Source organism: Paralichthys olivaceus, chromosome 16 (assembly GCF_024713975.1).
Source record: "Paralichthys olivaceus isolate ysfri-2021 chromosome 16, ASM2471397v2, whole genome shotgun sequence".
Taxonomy (NCBI): Eukaryota; Metazoa; Chordata; class Actinopteri; order Pleuronectiformes; family Paralichthyidae; genus Paralichthys; species Paralichthys olivaceus.
The window spans coordinates 16,062,450-16,080,451 of record NC_091108.1 but is presented as its reverse complement, the minus strand read 5'-3'; the positions used below and the strand labels follow the sequence as shown (position 1 = coordinate 16,080,451).

At 41.0% G+C, this 18,002-nt stretch overlaps 3 protein-coding genes across 8 annotated transcripts in view; 1 reads left to right on the top strand and 2 right to left on the bottom strand.

The window, feature by feature from the left end:
• LOC109643645 (low-density lipoprotein receptor-related protein 8-like) overlaps positions 1-4,326 on the bottom strand; it is an 82,897-nt gene extending 78,571 nt beyond the window's left edge. The window contains exons 1-2 of one of the 3 annotated variants that reach the window (XM_069510903.1): positions 3,417-4,326; positions 2,643-2,759 (exon numbers count right to left, since the gene is read on the bottom strand). In XM_069510903.1, coding sequence (XP_069367004.1) covers positions 2,643-2,759; positions 3,417-3,483 — 184 coding nt within the window. In that variant the 5' untranslated portion in view covers positions 3,484-4,326. The remainder of the gene's footprint in view (positions 1-2,642; positions 2,760-3,416) is intronic. The other 2 variants (XM_069510904.1, XM_069510902.1) reach the window with 2 other exon arrangements.
• Positions 4,327-10,514: 6,188 nt separating this feature from the next.
• tmem125b (transmembrane protein 125b) lies at positions 10,515-15,219 on the top strand. 4 transcript variants are annotated; one of them, XR_011238712.1, is made up of 3 exons: positions 10,518-12,399; positions 12,559-13,623; positions 14,509-15,219. XR_011238712.1 is itself a non-coding variant. In XM_069510910.1 (3 exons), exons 2-3 carry the CDS (start codon positions 12,618-12,620, stop codon positions 14,530-14,532), a joined length of 624 nt encoding a protein of 207 aa, XP_069367011.1. In that variant the 5' UTR covers positions 11,968-12,399; positions 12,559-12,617; the 3' UTR covers positions 14,533-15,219. The 4 variants fall into 4 exon arrangements, 3 of the variants coding, with proteins under 3 accessions (XP_069367010.1, XP_019961745.1, XP_069367011.1); XM_069510910.1 differs by having other exon boundaries at positions 11,968-12,399; positions 12,559-13,217; XM_069510909.1 differs by having other exon boundaries at positions 10,515-12,399; positions 12,587-15,219.
• LOC109641670 (leucine-rich repeat-containing protein 19-like) lies at positions 13,917-16,849 on the bottom strand. The gene is made up of 3 exons (XM_020106196.2): positions 16,258-16,849; positions 14,981-15,161; positions 13,917-14,808 (listed from the first exon to the last, which is right to left on the bottom strand). The coding sequence occupies exons 2-3, from the start codon at positions 15,138-15,140 to the stop codon at positions 14,414-14,416; spliced, it is 555 nt and encodes a 184-aa protein (XP_019961755.2). The 5' UTR covers positions 15,141-15,161; positions 16,258-16,849; the 3' UTR covers positions 13,917-14,413.
• Between the last annotated feature and the right edge of the window lie 1,153 nt (positions 16,850-18,002).

The following is an 18,002-nucleotide window of genomic DNA, read 5'->3' as shown; positions in this document are numbered from 1 at the left end:
GTGGTCTCAGCATTCAGGAGCGAAGTGTTTTCACTCAAACAATAAACGTGTCAGGAGCACTGACTGAGAAAAAAGACACGACAGCTAATAAAACGTCGCTGACAATTTCCTCCTTCATTCATAAAAGGAATTCTGAAGAGAGGCTGGCAGAGTCGTTTTCTCTAAACAGTATATGTGTGTCTGTAGATATGTGTGTGTGTGTCAGTGACACATGAATGTTTTAGGAGCAAAAATGCTCCAAATGACCTGTTTTTTTTTGGCGCGCCCCAGGAAACATTCTGCTGCTTTCAGAGAAACAATGGAAACATCTCCAGAGTAACAAGTATAAGAATCCCAAGGTGCTTGCATAGAGCAGGTTGTGAGTTTGTGGGAGACAGAAGCAGCAGAAACAAACAAAGACAGTGAAGAAGGAGGGAGAAAGAGAGAGAGGGAGGGAGAGAGAGAGAGAGAGAGAGAGAGAGAATGTATACATGTGTGCTGGGAGGTGCAGGAATTCCTCCCGAGCCACAATTAACCCAGACACATGAGAACATCGCTGCACGGTAAACATGCAGAGCTTGGCTTCAGATTTGGCACAGCATCACTGGTTTCTTCCGAAAAATATAGGCCACTGGCACGTAGTCAGAGAAGAAAACTGAAATTCTTTTATTTCTGCACAGACACATCCAAGACCGGGTTGGGCATCGCCTATGGCTGACACTCATCACATCGTTCAGCCCAGCATCATGATTTCCCCTCCCTATCAAATGTCAAAGTGATGTTCTTGAGCATAACCAAATAAAAAAATTGTTCAGTAGTCAATATCCAGTCGTCAGGTCCGGCGATGAAACGTTCAACAAAAAGATGTGATGTCAGAGTAAATTTTGGAGTAAGTTAGGCTTTGAAGATAAGTTTAATGAAAATGAAGGATCTGTGATATTTTCTTCTTCAAGGCATAATTATGAGAAGAAAACCCCAAAAAATTTTCATGTAACAGTGAAAAGGCTGCGTTACAGATGTCAGAGAGAAATTCAGCTCAGAAAGTTTTGAGTGCTTGATTCCACAGCGTAAAACATCTGCTGTTGTACATGTGCCAGTTAAACCATAAGGAGCTAAAGTGAATAATCTAGAAAAACACAAAACAAAGAATTGGATGGTCAGAATTGTTCCGAGACAAAAAAAAGGTCTGTCTGCAAAGCATAAGTTGTGAATATTTTTTCCTAGATATTAAACACACATGTCTATGATTTAAAGTGGGTGACTCTTTCATTTCAGATTATTTGCTTTTTTTAGCGATCTGTCTCTCAACTGGCAAAGCTCTTTGAAGATGATATGAAAACTATTCAACCCAATCAACCCTCTTTCAAAAAAATTACATTTTCTGTCTCAGGAATGAAATCACCTGAGCATGCGGCCTGAGGCACACACACACTCACACCTAATCCCTTCTAGGTACATGGTTTTATTTGTGCCTCTTTGGACACTATGAGCTTTATGTCTCCCTGAATATAAGGTAATGTCATGCACAGTGAGCTAACAGGAGAAAACACAGATAAAGTGCTAATAAAATCCACCATTAAAAATAATATGAAATGATGAGAGAACAAAGAGCTGAGAGAGACACTGGTGGATTTTCTGCTTCATATAACTGTTTGAAGAAAATACATTAAGATGAAGAATTTATAATAAAAACATTGCAGTCAGGAACAGACCATTAAACACACAATATGTAACTTCATCCACTAAGGGTCTCTCAATCCAAACAATAACAAAAAATAAACAGTTGGATGATGGCCATGAAGCAGCGAGGGAGTTGTTCTCTCCACCACAATTGCAAATGAAAATCTACATGATGCAACAAATTCAGGTTTTATCCTAAGTAACCAGCAAATGACGAAGAATAATCATGATCCATTACAGGTGAGCTTTACAAACATCCATCGTTTATCCTTTGGAGGGTCTAGGGGAAAGCTGGAGCCAGCTGACATTAGGCAGGATAGGTCGCCAGCGTATCACTGGGTCAACATGCAGACAACAGTCAGTCAGTTTAGAATCTCCAACTAACCTAACCCCAACTCTGTATGTCATTGGGTTGTGACAAGGGGGCCGGTTTACCTGGAGAAAATCTACGCAAACATGAAGGGCACATGCAAACTCCACACAGGAAGACCCCGGCCAAACCAGGATTCAAACCACAAACCTTCTCCAGTACAACCAGTGGAGAGCGTGTGTTTTCCCCTTCGTCAGCAAATGCAACGAAACTTGCAGCAGAGACGGGCAAAGCCGCAGATAAAGCAGATATGACGGCGACCAAAGTGAAACGTCAAATTTTGGATAACGTAGGTACACAAGTCAACAAAATATACAACACAGATATAGTCGCTTTTTGGACATTTCAATGAAGAAGTGTTTTGTATTATGTCTTTAAAGTGGCAGGAGCAGGTCCAGGAGATATCAGATTATGGATACGTTTTTCAGAACATAATTCACAGCTAATTGTTCTGAGTGGGTATAGCATTGTTCAGAGCATGAGGGGGGTTGTGGTCCAACAGATAATTCCTCCTTATTGAGATATTGCATTCCAAGTATTACCCCCCGCCCCCACACACACACAGTTCACAGCCATTGTTTGCATGTATTCCTCCACTGATTTCAGCACTTACGACAGTTTTCTTCATCACTGTTGTCTGAGCAGTCGTCATCGTCGTCGCACCTCCAGATGGTCGGTATACACCTTTTGTTGTTGCACTGGAACTGTCCATCCTCACACTCATCCGAGGCTGCAACAAGAAAAGACACACACACACACACACACACACACACACACACACACACACACACACACACACACACACACACACACACACAGTCCAGATGGATGAGAGACAAACCCCATTTGTAGTAACCGCAACTAGTTCAACTGTCATTTGCAAATGAATGCCTAATTGATATTCAGCATTCATTCAGGTCAATTGGCTGAGCCTCTTCCAGCGTCATGCTCTGTTTTTTGTTGTTTTTTCAGTTTTTGATCCAGTTTTATTGCAGAATATAATGAGCAGCAGCAGCAGAGGAGGAGGAGGAGGCCCAGAGTCTGTCAGCAGTCATGAGGACAAAGATTCAGTGTGCACGGGCCACTCCAGCTACTCCAGCTCTCCTGATGCAGTATGGATGCTCAGGAACACATGACACACTCTCACAGGCTTTTTCACCTCCCTCCTCACACACAAGCATTTCTTCCAACATCGAGACATGATGGATGTTACACCAACTAAGTCACAGTTTTAAGTGTTAATGATGAAATTAAGTGTTTGTGCGCGTGTGATATTTGCCACAAGAGAGGGGGGAAAAGGACAGAGTAGGAGCGCTACCAGTCTCTCACCTCCACATCCCACCACACACACACACCGTTATATTCTATTGACTCCTGTCACACTGACCTGTCGTTAGCTGCAGCCTGAGGATGAACAGATGTAAAAGTAGCAGCGTCCTTATATCCGTCCACATGTCTGGAGCAGGTGATGGAGCTCAGCCTCATTCACATCCACTGAACAAAGCCCGAGAGCCGCTCTGCTTGACGCGCTGCTGCGACGCCAGTGCTGCTGCTGCCGCCTGACTGTGTGCGCGCGCGTGTGTGTGTGCGCGGGCGCGTGTGTATGTGAGAAACTCCCTCTCCCCTCCCCCTCCCTCCATCCCTGCGCCTCACTGGCTGGTCGGAGCGTGACGTCACCACGCAGGGTGGAGATACAGAGTATAGGAGAAAATTGAATAGAAGCTCTTGTTTTAATTGGTGTACTTTTCATTTGTATGCATTTCTTTCTGTTAAGAACTATGTAAGTTTAATTAAAGTGTTATATAAATGATGTACATTACTATGACTATCATTATGTTGATCATATAATAGGATAGAATATGTCTTGTTTTAATACCTGTTCCTTTGTCCTTTCTTTAAACTTGCTATATAAATAAAGTTAATTAGGATTGCATTAAGATAAGATAGATGTAACTTTATGGATCACCCTTAGAGGAAATTCAGAAATGACACAAGGGGGAAAAGAATAAAAATAGTATATAGAAATGTATATAGTATTTACAATATAACTATTGTAAAATAAATGTAGAAGGGAATAGGCTGTCTCTTGTTTTGACTGCAGTTCCCATGTTTTATTATGTAAAGTACATCTTTTTATGATAATAGAATATCTCTGTAACTAATTTTTCTTTAACTTTCTATTAATCTTATTGTCACTTTGTTAAGTGTTGCATAAATACAGTTTTGAATTATTACTATATTGAAAATAGAGTAGAAAGTAACAAATTAGAAATATATATGAGATTGAATCTTTATTCTAAAACATAATAAACCTCACATATTTCTGATATGCAGGAAATTACTGTGTAGGTCCAACGCTGGGTGGAGAATCTGTTCTAATGGACCAGCACAAGTTAAATTCAATATTACAACTTAAATATAACCAACCAATACATGAGTTGTATGAAATTTACAATGAGCATTACAGAGCCCCTTTGTCCTTTCTGAAGATCAAGCCCATGAAACTAAATGGTTGATGTTTTTTAAAGGCATGACATGCAGGTTTTGGTGGAACAGTGGTGGGAACTAACAGGAGCAGAAGGGTTCAGAAAGGTCAAGCAATTTTGTGTCTCTGTGGTGTTGATTTTAGCGGGAGTCATTTAGAAATACAGTAGCCAGTCTGAGGTTTGCTCAGGGATGCTGCAGAGGATCTTTCCAAATCCTTCGAAGTACAAACAACAGAGAGAAAGAAATAAATAAAGTGTTGTTGATGAAAAGAAAGATGCGGGACACCGTGGCTTCAGTGAAGCAGAAACAAGAACTGTGAGCCCCACCTGTTTCAGCATCTGCACAAGTATCTAATACAGAACAGTATCCTGTTCAACAACCCCATTATTAATGTACCCCCTGAGCAATAATGGGATATGATTCTCATCTATATGCAAATTATGCAAGTGCTAAGGTGAACTGCAGGCTGTACTTTCTCAGAAGCAGCAGCTACAGGAAAAGGCCCCTGCACCTCTTTTATTAACCAAACTGCAGCACTGTTGCTCTTACTAAACACAAAGAGGTAACAGATAAAAGTGCATCAATGGCCACAGGGTCTAGTCACTCTAAGCTACAGAGAACAAGGCTGTCTTTCAAAACTAGGTCACGACCACTGCTTATCATTTTAATGGTGATAAGCTGAGGGATAACTTAATCCCCACTCATAACCTCAACATATAGCAAACACACAAAGAGTCTGACACACATATGTAGCACAAACAATCATATTCACAGCCATTAAAATCATGGTAGTGAGGTGAGAACTGACTGTAGTAGGAAGCTGTTGTCATGGTTGCACAGCAACCGTTCAACAAGGAAGCAGCAGCAGCATCAGACTGAGGAAACAAACAATGGTTGTTGAACAGGTGCTCAAATCTTTTACAGGAATTACTGTCGATGAGTTGGCAACACCAGTACTAGTAATAAATTCTGATTCTGAGCTGTGACCAGGATGTTTCGTCACACAGGAAAACACAAAACAATTTGAGTTCTAATTTTGTAAAAAAGCTACATGCCTCTTTAAAGAATCACAGAGCAATAAGCTTTTAGCTTTAAATTCTATCATCTTAAGCCATTTTCAGACATGACCTGCGGATAAAGTCCAGAGAATTGGGTCTGGACTTTATCTGCAGTTTGCCTTTCACACATGCACAACGCAGCGGGAAGTTTGTTTTCTGCACAAACACGTTCACAACAGCAAATCCTCTGCATCATTTAGACAAGAGCTGGAGCAGCCGGGTGCACCAGACAGAGGCAGGAAATATTTTGTAGGATTTTGTCACCACAAACTCTCTTAACATATTTGTCAGTGTCTTCTACGTGTATCACTGATTTTTCACCCAGAGAGATATATGTTTTCTGTTTGTTTTTTTCACTTTTACATCTGTCGCATGTTAGAAGCAGGGGAATCCAGTGGGGGAACTCCTGCTGTGCACTCACATTAGATTCTGCAGACTTTACACTGTGGGGCCAGGTGGAGAAAGTCACAGATAATCCTAAGGCTCTCACTTGGACATTTATGTTCACACATGCACCTTCTAAGCTTACAGTATGTGCAGCAATCTGTTCATATAAATAGCTTACAAAGCAGTGGGTTTTATACTACATAGGCAAATATCACATGTTACTTGGGCCCTCCTAGCTTACTCAAGTAAAAAATTGAAGTGACTAACATTGATTTAGCACAAGAATTGTTTCTGGTTTCATCCTATTCTCACACATCAGCGATAACACCACCTAAATTGAGTTTACAGTCAATTTGCTGTGAGGAATGAGTCATGACTAAATGAAAATGCTTTTAGCGCACTGAGGATTAAGCCAGAGGCAGGGCACATCTGAAGGAGGGAGAGACTCAAGCAACTGAGATACAGAAATAGTAGATAGCAGGTTTTGTATTCCTTACGTAGGTCAGGCTTGCTCAGGTCTCAGTGCCCAGTTAACTAGGTGCTCAAACACCAGTGTCCATGATCAGTGGGAAGCTCAAAAACCAGCTTTGTTTTGCCCCTGCACTTTAACACATATCAAAGTGATAACGATCTAAAATTTCCAAAATCAGCTTTGAGAAAAATGCATTTGATGTGTACTTTTTGCATTAGTGAGGTCCCATCCACTAACATAGAGAAGGCAGGATTTATGACAAACTATCAACAAACATGGCTTCACTTTAGGGGAGCACTCATGTCGTCCATCTTTATATGTGATGGACGGAGCCACACGTGAAGGTTTAATTCCACACATTCACCCACATCACTATCACAGTTGTTTATTTTCATTTGCGGTCATTGAACTAATAATTTCACTCAGTAATATTCTTTGCAGCTTTGATAGTTGGTTTAAAGTGTATTAATTACTTTTATTTATCTATTTCAAGTTACCTGTCTAGAGTTCTCCTTCCTGGACCAGCTAAAGACCTGAGCTGAGGGCGGAGCCTTGTTTTATACAAAGGCCCAAGCAAAGGACCAAACCAAGAGCTCTGACATCACAGGGGGATTAGAGTATTTTTGCTTTGGGATTCAGTTTCTGTTTATGTAGTTCTCCCCTGTGTGTTTATTGGTTTGGTCAGTTAGTACATGTTGCCTTAATGGCTCTTTTGGAAGGTCCAATAGAGTTGAAACCCTGTTTTGTTTGCCTTATTTTCACTACAGTTGTGTTTTGTTGATCTCATTTAAGGGCCCTATAACTCTGTTAGGGCCCTTAAAAGAGTTGTTTCAGTTTGAGTTAGTTTAATTGTATATTGTAAGAACTTTTGGGGGGGACATAAACCAAAACATTTTGCACTCTAAATTTGGGTTTTGTGCCTTGATTGCTTGGTCCATGACAACATAGAGTTTATGGTCTGTACCAATCTTATGAAAACTCTCCAGCAGTTGTTGAAGCATCAATTTACACTACAAATGTCAACTTTATTTTGATGCTACAGGACATTGATCACAGAGCTGTTGCAGATATTGTCACATCTAAAGCCACACTGCCAGCATAACAGAAAATATGAGTTTTCACATCCACTATAGCTCATACTCAATATTTTCCTCATAGCAACTGCTGTGGGAGTGATTTGTATGGTTGTCATGCATTGAAATAGCTGCCTAATAATTTCGACACAAATGGATACACTGCAGATGTGTCCTGTAAAACACTTTTATGATCACTTACGCCACATCCTTCATCACCCACACTTTTTGACAGAGTGTCTACCGAATTATAAGCGCTATTACTGGGATAAAGTCACTTCAGGACACATCTTTAGTTGTCTTTTTCCACCAGACTGACAGGAGTTTCTGTGCAGGAGTTTCACGATTTCAGGGTAAAGGTAGCAGGGCGCGCTAAAAAGTCTGGATTATTGAGGTTTGTGTCACATGTTGTCAGGAGATGGAAAACTGGCTGCAGATCCCACATTTTCTCAGTATTGTACGGGAGAGGCGTCCATCATCCTCCCATGTAGTGGCCACAATCATGGAAATCTGGAGTTGCAAGTGAAAAGCAGTTTAGGAAATAGTGTGACTTCTACTTAGGCCACATTTCCCTCTTTAATTAATCTTTAGGGAAACTTGCTGAGCAAACCTACTTTTTTTTCTTCTCTGCTCCACATTCACACAGTGCAGTTGCCGGCATCGACAAGGCATCACGGTTCAGTTACAGTGTATCTATCCCCCAATGGCTCCTGAGCACTGAAGCAATTAGGCTTGAGTACCTTGCTCAAGACCACCACAACAGCTGCTGTTGAGACACGAGAAAGCCACGTTTGCTCACTGTTTCCTCCCACCTCTCACCAGCTGCTGCAGGGGAAGCTGGAACAGCGACGCTCTGGTCACAAGCCCTGTTTGTCTAACCCAGCGATCTGCAGCTCGGAGATTAGTTCATCCCCTTCCATTGGTGTTGCACCTGTCAGTGAAGCCGCTGGAGTGTTGAAGCCAGAATCACAAACTGTTCACACAGATCTCTCAGTTGCAAATGCTTGGGCACTGGTTTGGTAGAGTGTATCAGGTTCTTTACTCTAATCTAACCATAGACTGTATTTAATGACGGACGACACATCTCCACTTCCTGCCACTATCCAGAAATGATGCCAAAATATCCCATGTTTCGAGCCAGAATACTGTTTTGATCAAGGTTTAAAGCCATAGTAGCAGGTCCCACCGATACACTGATACACGAATCAATCTCAGCTGACATCCATCTTTAAAATATGAAATAAGTAGCATATTTAAAACCAAACTTACCCAAAAATTTGCACTTATACATATACAGTCTGTGAATCTAAAAATTAGAGATGATCTTTTAAGGCTCAAGGCAGATTATTGTGCCTCTTTTTCACCTGTTTTCAAAGATTTTAAATAAACTTCTCTTTAAGGCACCTTAAAACAATATATTGTTATGATTAAAAACTCACCAGTACATCACATGAAGTCAAAAGTGAAGTTGAATTACACATTTAGACATCAGCATCCATGAGTATTACATATAATACTGCCCATATGTGGCATTTTTCTGCATAAACATTTTTGATGTAAATACCCCTGTAAATACGTTGAGTTGAGAATCTTTTACTGTTACTTCACTAAAGGAGTACTTGAACCACTGCACCTTAAAATCTTGCACACAACTTACTTCTGTATAGGCATCCCACAGTGCATCCTGCAGACTGCTGTCCAACTCTGGAGGCTGCTGCCCTCTACAGGTCAACCTATGGCAGCAACACCAAATTTTGCACATGAATAAATCTTGTTCATTATTGAGGCTGGTCAAATTTTTATTTTTTTTACAAAATATACATATATGTGTAGAGACCGAGAGGGAATAGATAATACTGGTTTGAAACAAAACAATATCATACAAAGTTTTTTTAAGAATTCATTTTTGTACATGAGGTTCCGAGTCTATATTCAATATATTATATAAATGACCTGGTGACTATAGGTGAATTTATAAAGAAGTTTAAAGTAATGCTGTAAGAATGTCATCAATCAACATGTTGGCTGTTTTAAAATAGTTCATTGTGAATCATCAGTACTGTGATTTCAAACTTATTTTCAATGGCTGAATGGTTTGATTAAATTAATTACATACATAATATAAGTTATAACATGTTATTATTCAATCATCTGTTTATCTATTTGTCCTGCTTTGATTATGTTGTATTCTGGACACTTTCCCAGAGTGCAACAGGTAAGTGGCAGGCCTTTCTACTATAAGACTAACAAACAGACAAACATAAACATCTATCAACTATTTGAAAAGATTCAGAATAAAATACATTAGCACATTCTTTTTTTTACTTCTGGGAGAGTTGCTTTAATACATTTAGATATTCAAGACTTGTTGAAATTTATTTTGATGTAGTTGATACTCAAATGTTTATACCCTGTGAATCCAAATTGGATTGTGCACTGAGTAACACTGTCCACTAGGGGGGGGTAGTACAGTTGTCTCTGTGCAACTTTTCAGTGAAGTGACTGGTCCAAGAGAGTCTTCCATGGATCATCAACTCATCATGTAGTTAGGTGAACGAATATAATCTAAAATAAAACAAGCAGAAGACACTGGGACCAGCACTGAACATCAGTATAAACATGTTTCTTCATTGTAATTTTTTTAACTTAAGACTAAAGCGTTAAAATATGGATAGTAATATAATTTACCTTAAAAAAGTAATATAAATGCAACTATTTACTATCAGTCAACATGAACATGTCTGCTGCTTGAATCTGAGGCTATCGAGCTGTTTAGCTTCTATTAGCTGGTTATTTCACTCAAGTGAATCTAACTAACCAGCATCAACTAACCAACCTGTAACGTGCAGTGCAACCACAATCACTGAACTACAATGAAATGAAATCCTCTGGTTACCTGTGTCAGCGTCTGTGGGCCTCAGTCTGTCAAGAAAGATGTTTTAGTGATGACAAGATAATTCACTGCATCCCACAGAACGAACAGCATGACAGCTCCCAAAAATGAAGCCAAATTGAATACAGGTTCAATAGTTTAAATGCCATTTAAAGCTGACAATATAATGAAGAGGTAGAACTTCAAAGTGTTAGTCATTTTTAAGAATCTCTTGTGATAATGGAAAACATTATCATATTGTTATGGATCCAGCTTATCTCTAAATGTCAGTCTGCTGTTTTTAAAGACCTGATTCTTCTCTCATGGGCTTTGATTTTAAGCTGGAGGCAAGAGAAGAAAATCTCCTCCACAGCTGAAGCTTTGACAGTCCCCCTCAGGTAAAAGTGAAGTTTTCAAACATTTCCCCCTTTGTGATTGTTAAATTCATTTTTTTATGATAAAAGACATATTGTGAGTGAATAAATCAGTCAACCCCATGACTGAATATTTCTATCTTGTCACTGCAGTAACCAAATGCTAAGTTAGACATGATGTCACAAACCTAAGAAACCAATCCTGTACACTTGTGGGTGGGGCTCACTAGCTAGAAAAGGCTCCTCAACTGCAGGTGGCGCTGTGAGGTCGGGGCCACATTTAGATATTCATAGAGCCCAGTCACGAAATGAGAAAGGAAGGTGTAGAGATATATTCAAACCGTTTTAAGGCCATGAGGGGAATTTTTTTAGATACCTTTAAAATATGTAACAAAAAAAACAATGAAGAGATTGGAGGTGTAATAAGCTGCTGGATTGGGAAGCACCGTGTTTTTCGTGTTTTTCTTTTTTCTCTTTTGTTTAGTGTCTTACTGAGAATGTGTTAGTAGAAACTCAGAAGGCTATTGTGTGTACCCAGCTCGTCCTTACACTCTGTGTTCACTCTGTTCTCCTTTTCTTTTGTAAATACTTTCTGTCATTGTAGCTGTCAGTGTCTGTTTGGTTCAGGGTTGTGTGTCTGTCACAGATTTGAATAGTTGAGCGTCTGGTGAGATGCTGCAGAGGTGATCAGAACTGAATGACATCTGAGTCATAAACGCCCACTCTTTAAAGATGTGTTTTTTGAACAAGACAAGTCTCTCTCATCAGGGTTTGCAGCTTTCTGAAATTGAACATATCCAAAAGACATTATCTACTGCTATCTACTCTCTTCTGTTATCTTTTCTCTTCTGCTATCTACTACTATTTCCAGCATTAGAAAGTGTGTCACTGGAAGACACCAGATGAGAAGGCCTGGGTCAGTGAACGTTTCATTGAGGAGATGCAGCGCTCATCATGGCCAATCTAAGAGGCTCAGCTGAGTGTGTGAATGACGCTATCCCTTGGATCACAGAACCACCATTATCAGTGGACACTGACATCACTCAGCCCTCCACAACAGCAGCGCGGCACCCCTCCACGTCCCACAGCACACCACCGGCCTCCCCCTGCAGCACAGTCATTGTGTTCTTCGTTCAGCCCATTGTCTGCGCGGGGGCATGGTAGACAATGTCGCCAATCTCTGTCCAAACCATGATCCAACGCTACATCATGGTGTTCCTGTGTGATGAGAGCAGAGGGGGGTTGTTTGGTGTCCTCCGTTCTGCCTGGCACTGAGTTAGAGAATGTGAGGAGGGTACTGATTATTGATCTGTCACTGTGGTGATGGAGGTTTGATGAGAAGACATGTGGACAAGCTACAAACACAAATGCCATGGGACAATGTCAGTGGGTTTCACACAGTGGGAGCCCCTGCCTGTGTGCTGCCGGGTCCTTGCCACTCTTCTGCCTTATTGCTTGACATCAGGATGTCATCTTCACTGAGAGGAATTTGATCCCTGAAACATTTTTTTGAAGCTGGATATATATTTTCTTTACGTGATGTGGACCTAATCTCTCTCTTCTACAGAATGATACAATACCCGACAGCTGTGGGATCTTACAAACTATTACTACAAGACCATTCCATGAACGTTTGCCAACAATAATGTGAGTAATTGTTGTCACAGAAGCTGAACACAGGAAGTTTCTGCTCATCAGTCATTATAGTTACAGTTAAGTGAAAAGCAACCATAAGAATGATTGTTTTATTATTATTCTGTTTAGCACCAAAGTTTGAATTTTGTTTTTGTGTTGTGTTCTCATCAGGAACACAAATTCTGCACCATCTTACCAGGTCACTGTGTTTTCGGGCCGGCTGACCCGCCATGACTGAGATGCAGACGTTCTACCACAACGTGCGTCGGCCTGCGGGCCTCTACCTGGAGCCTACCTTGATGCAGAGACGCGTCCTGGAAGACCAGGTGGAGCTGTGGTGGTTCAGAGAGCCACGCCTCTCCTTGCTCTGCTACTGTGCCTCAGTGGCCCTCATTATGGGGCTGGGCCTTGGCGGCGTAGGCCTCCTCTCCACGACCAAGAGCCTGTCTGGAGAGTGGAGACTCGGGGTGGGCACCACCCTCTGCCTCTTAGCCCTCGCTGTCCTGCTCAAGCAGCTCCTCAGCTCTGCCATCCAGGACATGAACTGCGTGCGCAGCCAGCATCGCATCAACCAGCTGAAGAGCGGCGGGAGGGCTGACCCGGTGCTGATTCTTGCTGTGGGGTTGGCCGTGATGCTCTGTGGGACAGTGCTGCTCTGCATGGCCACAATCGGCCAACGAGGTCACGACAGCAGGGAGATGTTGGTGTCTGGGTTGGCGCTGATGGCTGCTGGGATCGTCATGGCAGTGGCTGTTGTGGGCTACGGTGTGATGATCTACCTTAAGAAGCAAAGGGAGCAGAGGAGGAGGAGGATGATGAGGATGAGCAGAGTGAGGAGGGTGGGGAGTCGAGCTGTCCTGGTGTTCAGTGTCTCAGGGGGACAGGCGAGCCAAGTCAGGGGAGACATGTCTTCCAGCAGGACAAGCCTGATCTGAATGAGCTTAATGGGCAGAAACATTCAGAAAAAGATTTTCTGTGAAAGGAAGAAAACATGAAATGTAATGTGTGTTAAAGGAAAGTAGAAATTACAAGGGAGGAATTTAGGATGTGCAGGATCATCAGCACCACACTCAAGACATCAGACCTTCTTTGTTCTAGTCTTTGTGTTTCCATTATCAAAAACAAACTGGCGACTGAGGATCATCATCGACTCATATACTTACACATTATATGTCCAGCAATGACTCAGAAAAACATTTTACTGTCTGAGATTCTGAGAGGTTGAAAATAAACTCAGTAAGTGTTCACATTAAATCAAAACATCACTGTGTTGGATGTGTTTTGTTAGTTTCAGGCTGGAAACTTACATTTTAAAATGAGTGATTGTGGAATTTCAATCAGAACTGAGTTGAAAATGATGTTCTCTCCTCTGTTGCTGATTCACAACTAAAATATCAACATGTCAAATCTTTACTTGCGAAAAGTGGAATCAATAAGTGGAATCAAGTTTAATCATCAGCAGAGCAGGAACAACAACTATCAACTGCAGGGTGCAAATGTGTCACCAAACAAAAGGATATGAAACTTACTCATTACAGATTTTAGCTTTAATTAGAGCAGACAACATTTTGACTTATCAGTTCTGTGAGAAAAAAGCAAACAGAACAAACTTCAAACTAGTCAGTATATAGGCAGAAAGGATGGCAGCAAATCCTGTGTGCGAATCATTTTAACTCAAATGAACTCAGTGACAAGCAGTAACATTTTTCAAGGCGGCCGTGAATTGAAAATAAAAGAGTTCAGAGACACATATATGTTTTCTTTCTTTTTCCATCTAATTTTTCTTTAACCTTTCCCTTTTTGTTGTGATATGTAAAGAAAACAACGATTTGTACAATTTAGATGATTAGGACATCACTAAGAATATTTTATATTCAATTACTGCCAAAACTATATATGGGTGCCATCGCTCTAAATCTACAATCAAGATTCCTCTATGTACAGTGTTTTTGATATGTGGGTCTATGATGTGTTTAATAATAATTAGTAAGTAGTTCAAGACTGAAGTTAGTCTCTCTTTATCTAATCACCCGATTGTGAACTGAAGATCATCGTCGCTGTCCTCTGTCCCCTCCTCCTCCTCCTCTACTCTTTCTCTCTCTGCCCTGTGTCTCTCACTAGTCTGGATATAATTGTCCTCGATGAAGCCGTCATCATCTTCGTCCTGCCCACTCACAGTCCCTCGGACCACTCCCATTCTGCCCGACACACTGCTTGGGTAAGACTCATCATCTTGACCGTAATGGCTGACCCCGTCGGCCTCATGGAGCAGGGAGTGTCTGTAGCTGGCCAGGAAGCGGTGGAAGAGGCGAAGCTTGACTGCCATCACGATGAGGAGGGAGATGGTGAGGACCGTGCCCAGTCCTGCAGCCAGATAGGACCACTCCACTGTCTTTGAGCTCTCATCTGGATCGACTGCCCCTGGAAAAACAGCAGGAAGAAGAATGTACTGCATCAAAGACAGGAGAGCGAGAGGTTGACACCAAAATGCTTCTTGTAAATGAGTTATTGAGCTCAAAGTTCCTCAGACACACCTGACTGCAACGGTAGAGCCGATGGTAAAAATTGCATCAGCATTTCCTTTGTTACTTACTGTCAGTTCCATTAATGTTACTGTCAGTGGGATCTTCTGTTAGAAGACGTCTCTGAAGGCCTCTGTGCTCCACATCAGATAAAAAAGCAGGATGGGCCTCAGTGATAGAAGCTCCACAGAGAAACAACACCACAAAGATGTTGCAGCTCCACACACCCATCTCTCCTTCTTGTGGCAAAACCTAAAGAAATGATTTAACCAATTGAGTATGTTATTATTGTTATTATTATTATTATTATTATTATTATTATATAAAATTAGAAGTAGAGTGGCAGCTACCAGCTTCTTCTCTTGCGGAACGGGTCTGTGTCAAGGAGGCAGACACCATCTCTGCATGTAAGTTTGGACTTAAAACATTCCTCATTACAAACCTAGTGGTTGCAGTATGTCTCCTGTTGTAAGTGCTTTTCCTCTCTGTCTGCTGAAGTAGGACAGAGAGAGCCTTGTGCTGCTCACTCCCACGTTTCTCTCCTTTCAAACTCACTAGTCGAAGCAGATGGCCGCTCCCACCTTGATTCTGCTTCAGCAGAACTTTCCCCCTTTTAGACAAGAGTATTTTTGCTCTCTACTGTTGCCATGTGTTTCTTTATCGAACTTTTGGGTTTCTCTCCATGACTATAAACTCTTCTCTGTAAAGTGCTTTGAGGACATGTATGTTTCATTTTTACACAAATTAAACTGAATTCATTTGAAATGACCTGGCGCGATTTGACTTGAATTAATTTAAGAAAAGAAACAAGATGTTTGTTTTGGTTTTGATTAATATAATTAATGAAAATATTAAACAGCATTAAGTAGAGTATTTATATTTAGAGTCACTTAAGTAAAGTAATACAACTATGATATATATACCACTCACTAGCCAATAGACACCTCTCTTTTGCCACAGAAAAGCACATGTTAACAAACCTTTTGACATGAACAAAAATACTTTGTGATCAGGTCTGTTTCACATCTAAGCTGTCACATGATGTTGAGGAGTTGCCTTCATGAACTGATCATACAGTCCTCAACTGCTTACTGGTTAACTTGAAACATCGACTCACACGTTATGTTGACTATCATCAATCTGAATATCAAAGGCAGTATATCCACACTGTGGGTCTTAACTCTAAAGACCACACATAGGTAGCACAGGAAGTAGGTGATAATGTGATAATCACTGAGCTTGAGGTCATTTGACTTCTCAAGCTGTGTCACAAACATTGCAAAGCAACTTTTAGTTGTGGACACACACAATCCACAACAACAAGTAAAAAATGTGTAAAACAGCTCACCTGTAGAATGTCTGACAGAGCAAGTGTTTCTCTCCTCCACTTGTAACTGGTGTTTTGTCTTTTTCTTCAGCTCCTGCTGAAAAAAATAAACGACCTGCTGGGCAAAGGTTGCAAGACAAGCCATAATGTCACACTCCTCGTTCATGCCCTTAAGACAGAGATGTTAATGAGTAACTTTATTAAGTTTGTCATCATTCTTACTTTGTTGCTAAGTAAGGTTAGGGTTAGGGTTAGCCCTCAAGACCACCCGCACGATTAAATGGATGAGATGTTGCATCTGTGCTCTGGGACCAGATAGTGGCAGTGTAATCACATCAGACATGAAGCTTGAGCGCTCCCTTCATACTGTGAAGACTATTTCTTCTGGTGATAATTTATGAGGAGCCCACTTCACACATCATATATTGTGATGTTTAGTTGTATGTTCATTTGCTTTAAAAAAAAGAAAAGAAAAGTGAGGCCTGTTGGTCTGGATGCCATCTATGATGACTCAACCCAATTTCTGGCTTTCCATACTTCTAAATTCCTTTTTTTAAAGCTCTTTCCATTTAATCATCAGGTCAACGATGGTGCTGAAAGGCTTGAAATCCAAGTGGCCCCAGTGTCATTTATTATAAATGCAATTTCAAGCAGCTCTCAACTTTCATGCAGCTCTCAACGTCTGGAAGTTATGTGCCTTTAAAGAATAAAAATAATTCTGACACTCAGAGATGGATTGTCATCTCTCAGCACTTCATGGACACACTGCATTTTCTATCTCTAGGAAAAATGCAGCCACCAGTGAGCAAATCAGTAGTGGAATCATACCTTTCCAAATTTAAGGCTAATATAAGGGTCCAAGTGGCTCACCTTAAAATAAGATACAGGCCAGTGTTACAAAATAGATTTCTATTCAATGTTTTGGTAAGATGCAGCAAATTAAGTGAAGGATAGAACAACTCCTGTGCACACAGGCAACATCCTCATGCACCATTCAGCTCAGATATTCATTAAAATTTGTTGCATAATGGGTAGGTTTGAAAAGCTCCTACCAGGACATGTTCATTGATTCCCCTGCACAGTGTTTAGCTTTACAAAAGACATAGACAAAATGTGCATGTTCTGCTCACAACCATTAAACTGTTCTCGTCACCCATCCAACACAGTAGCACAGTGGCTAACAACACTCTCACATTCAAGCACAATAGATTTTAATGGATGTTCCACAGTCAAGTGTGTCTCTACTATAGGAAAACATTTCTCACTCACTGTGCAGGTTAGTGCTGTTAGACTCCATTTTCATTTTCATTTAATTTCAATACCTTGTTCTCATTGTGCTCATTGTCAGAGCTGGAGCTGAGAGTCACACAAGGAAACAAATATATGAACATTTAAAACTGTGCAAGGATCAAAGCAGGTTTGTCGAGACTGTTGTCATTTTTTTGCTGTTGGCTTCCAGCGATGCTGCTGACTGTTTCTCTGCAGAAAAAGATTAAGAATTCACAGTAGTGGCTGCAGTTCTGAACTGACTGACTCTAAGTCTCACTGAACCATCTAATCCTTTTCTCCTTAACTCTTCAACCGGCATCATGGCGTTAAAGCAATGGAGGAACTGAGAAAGCCTGCATGATCTGAGCTGCTCAGCCGGATCACACAAACATATCTGCAACAGTGGAGATGTTCAAAGAACAGTTCACGAAAGTAAAGCCATTAAACCCCATTGAGCGGCCAAGCCCTGTCACAGCTATGAATAGGGAGAACTCAAC

What these genes read in the sequence shown, in the direction of transcription:
- LOC109641670 (XM_020106196.2), bottom strand. Translation starts at nt 15,140, where the DNA reads ATGGGTGTGTGGAGCTGCAACATCTTTGTGGTGTTGTTTCTCTGTGGA. An exon ending in TAACATTAATGGAACTGACA is followed by an intron (nt 14,809 to 14,980) that starts GTAAGTAACAAA and finishes CTGTTTTTCCAG; the next exon opens with GGGCAGTCGATCCAGATGAG.
- tmem125b (XM_069510909.1), top strand. Translation starts at nt 12,618, where the DNA reads ATGACTGAGATGCAGACGTTCTACCACAACGTGCGTCGGCCTGCGGGC.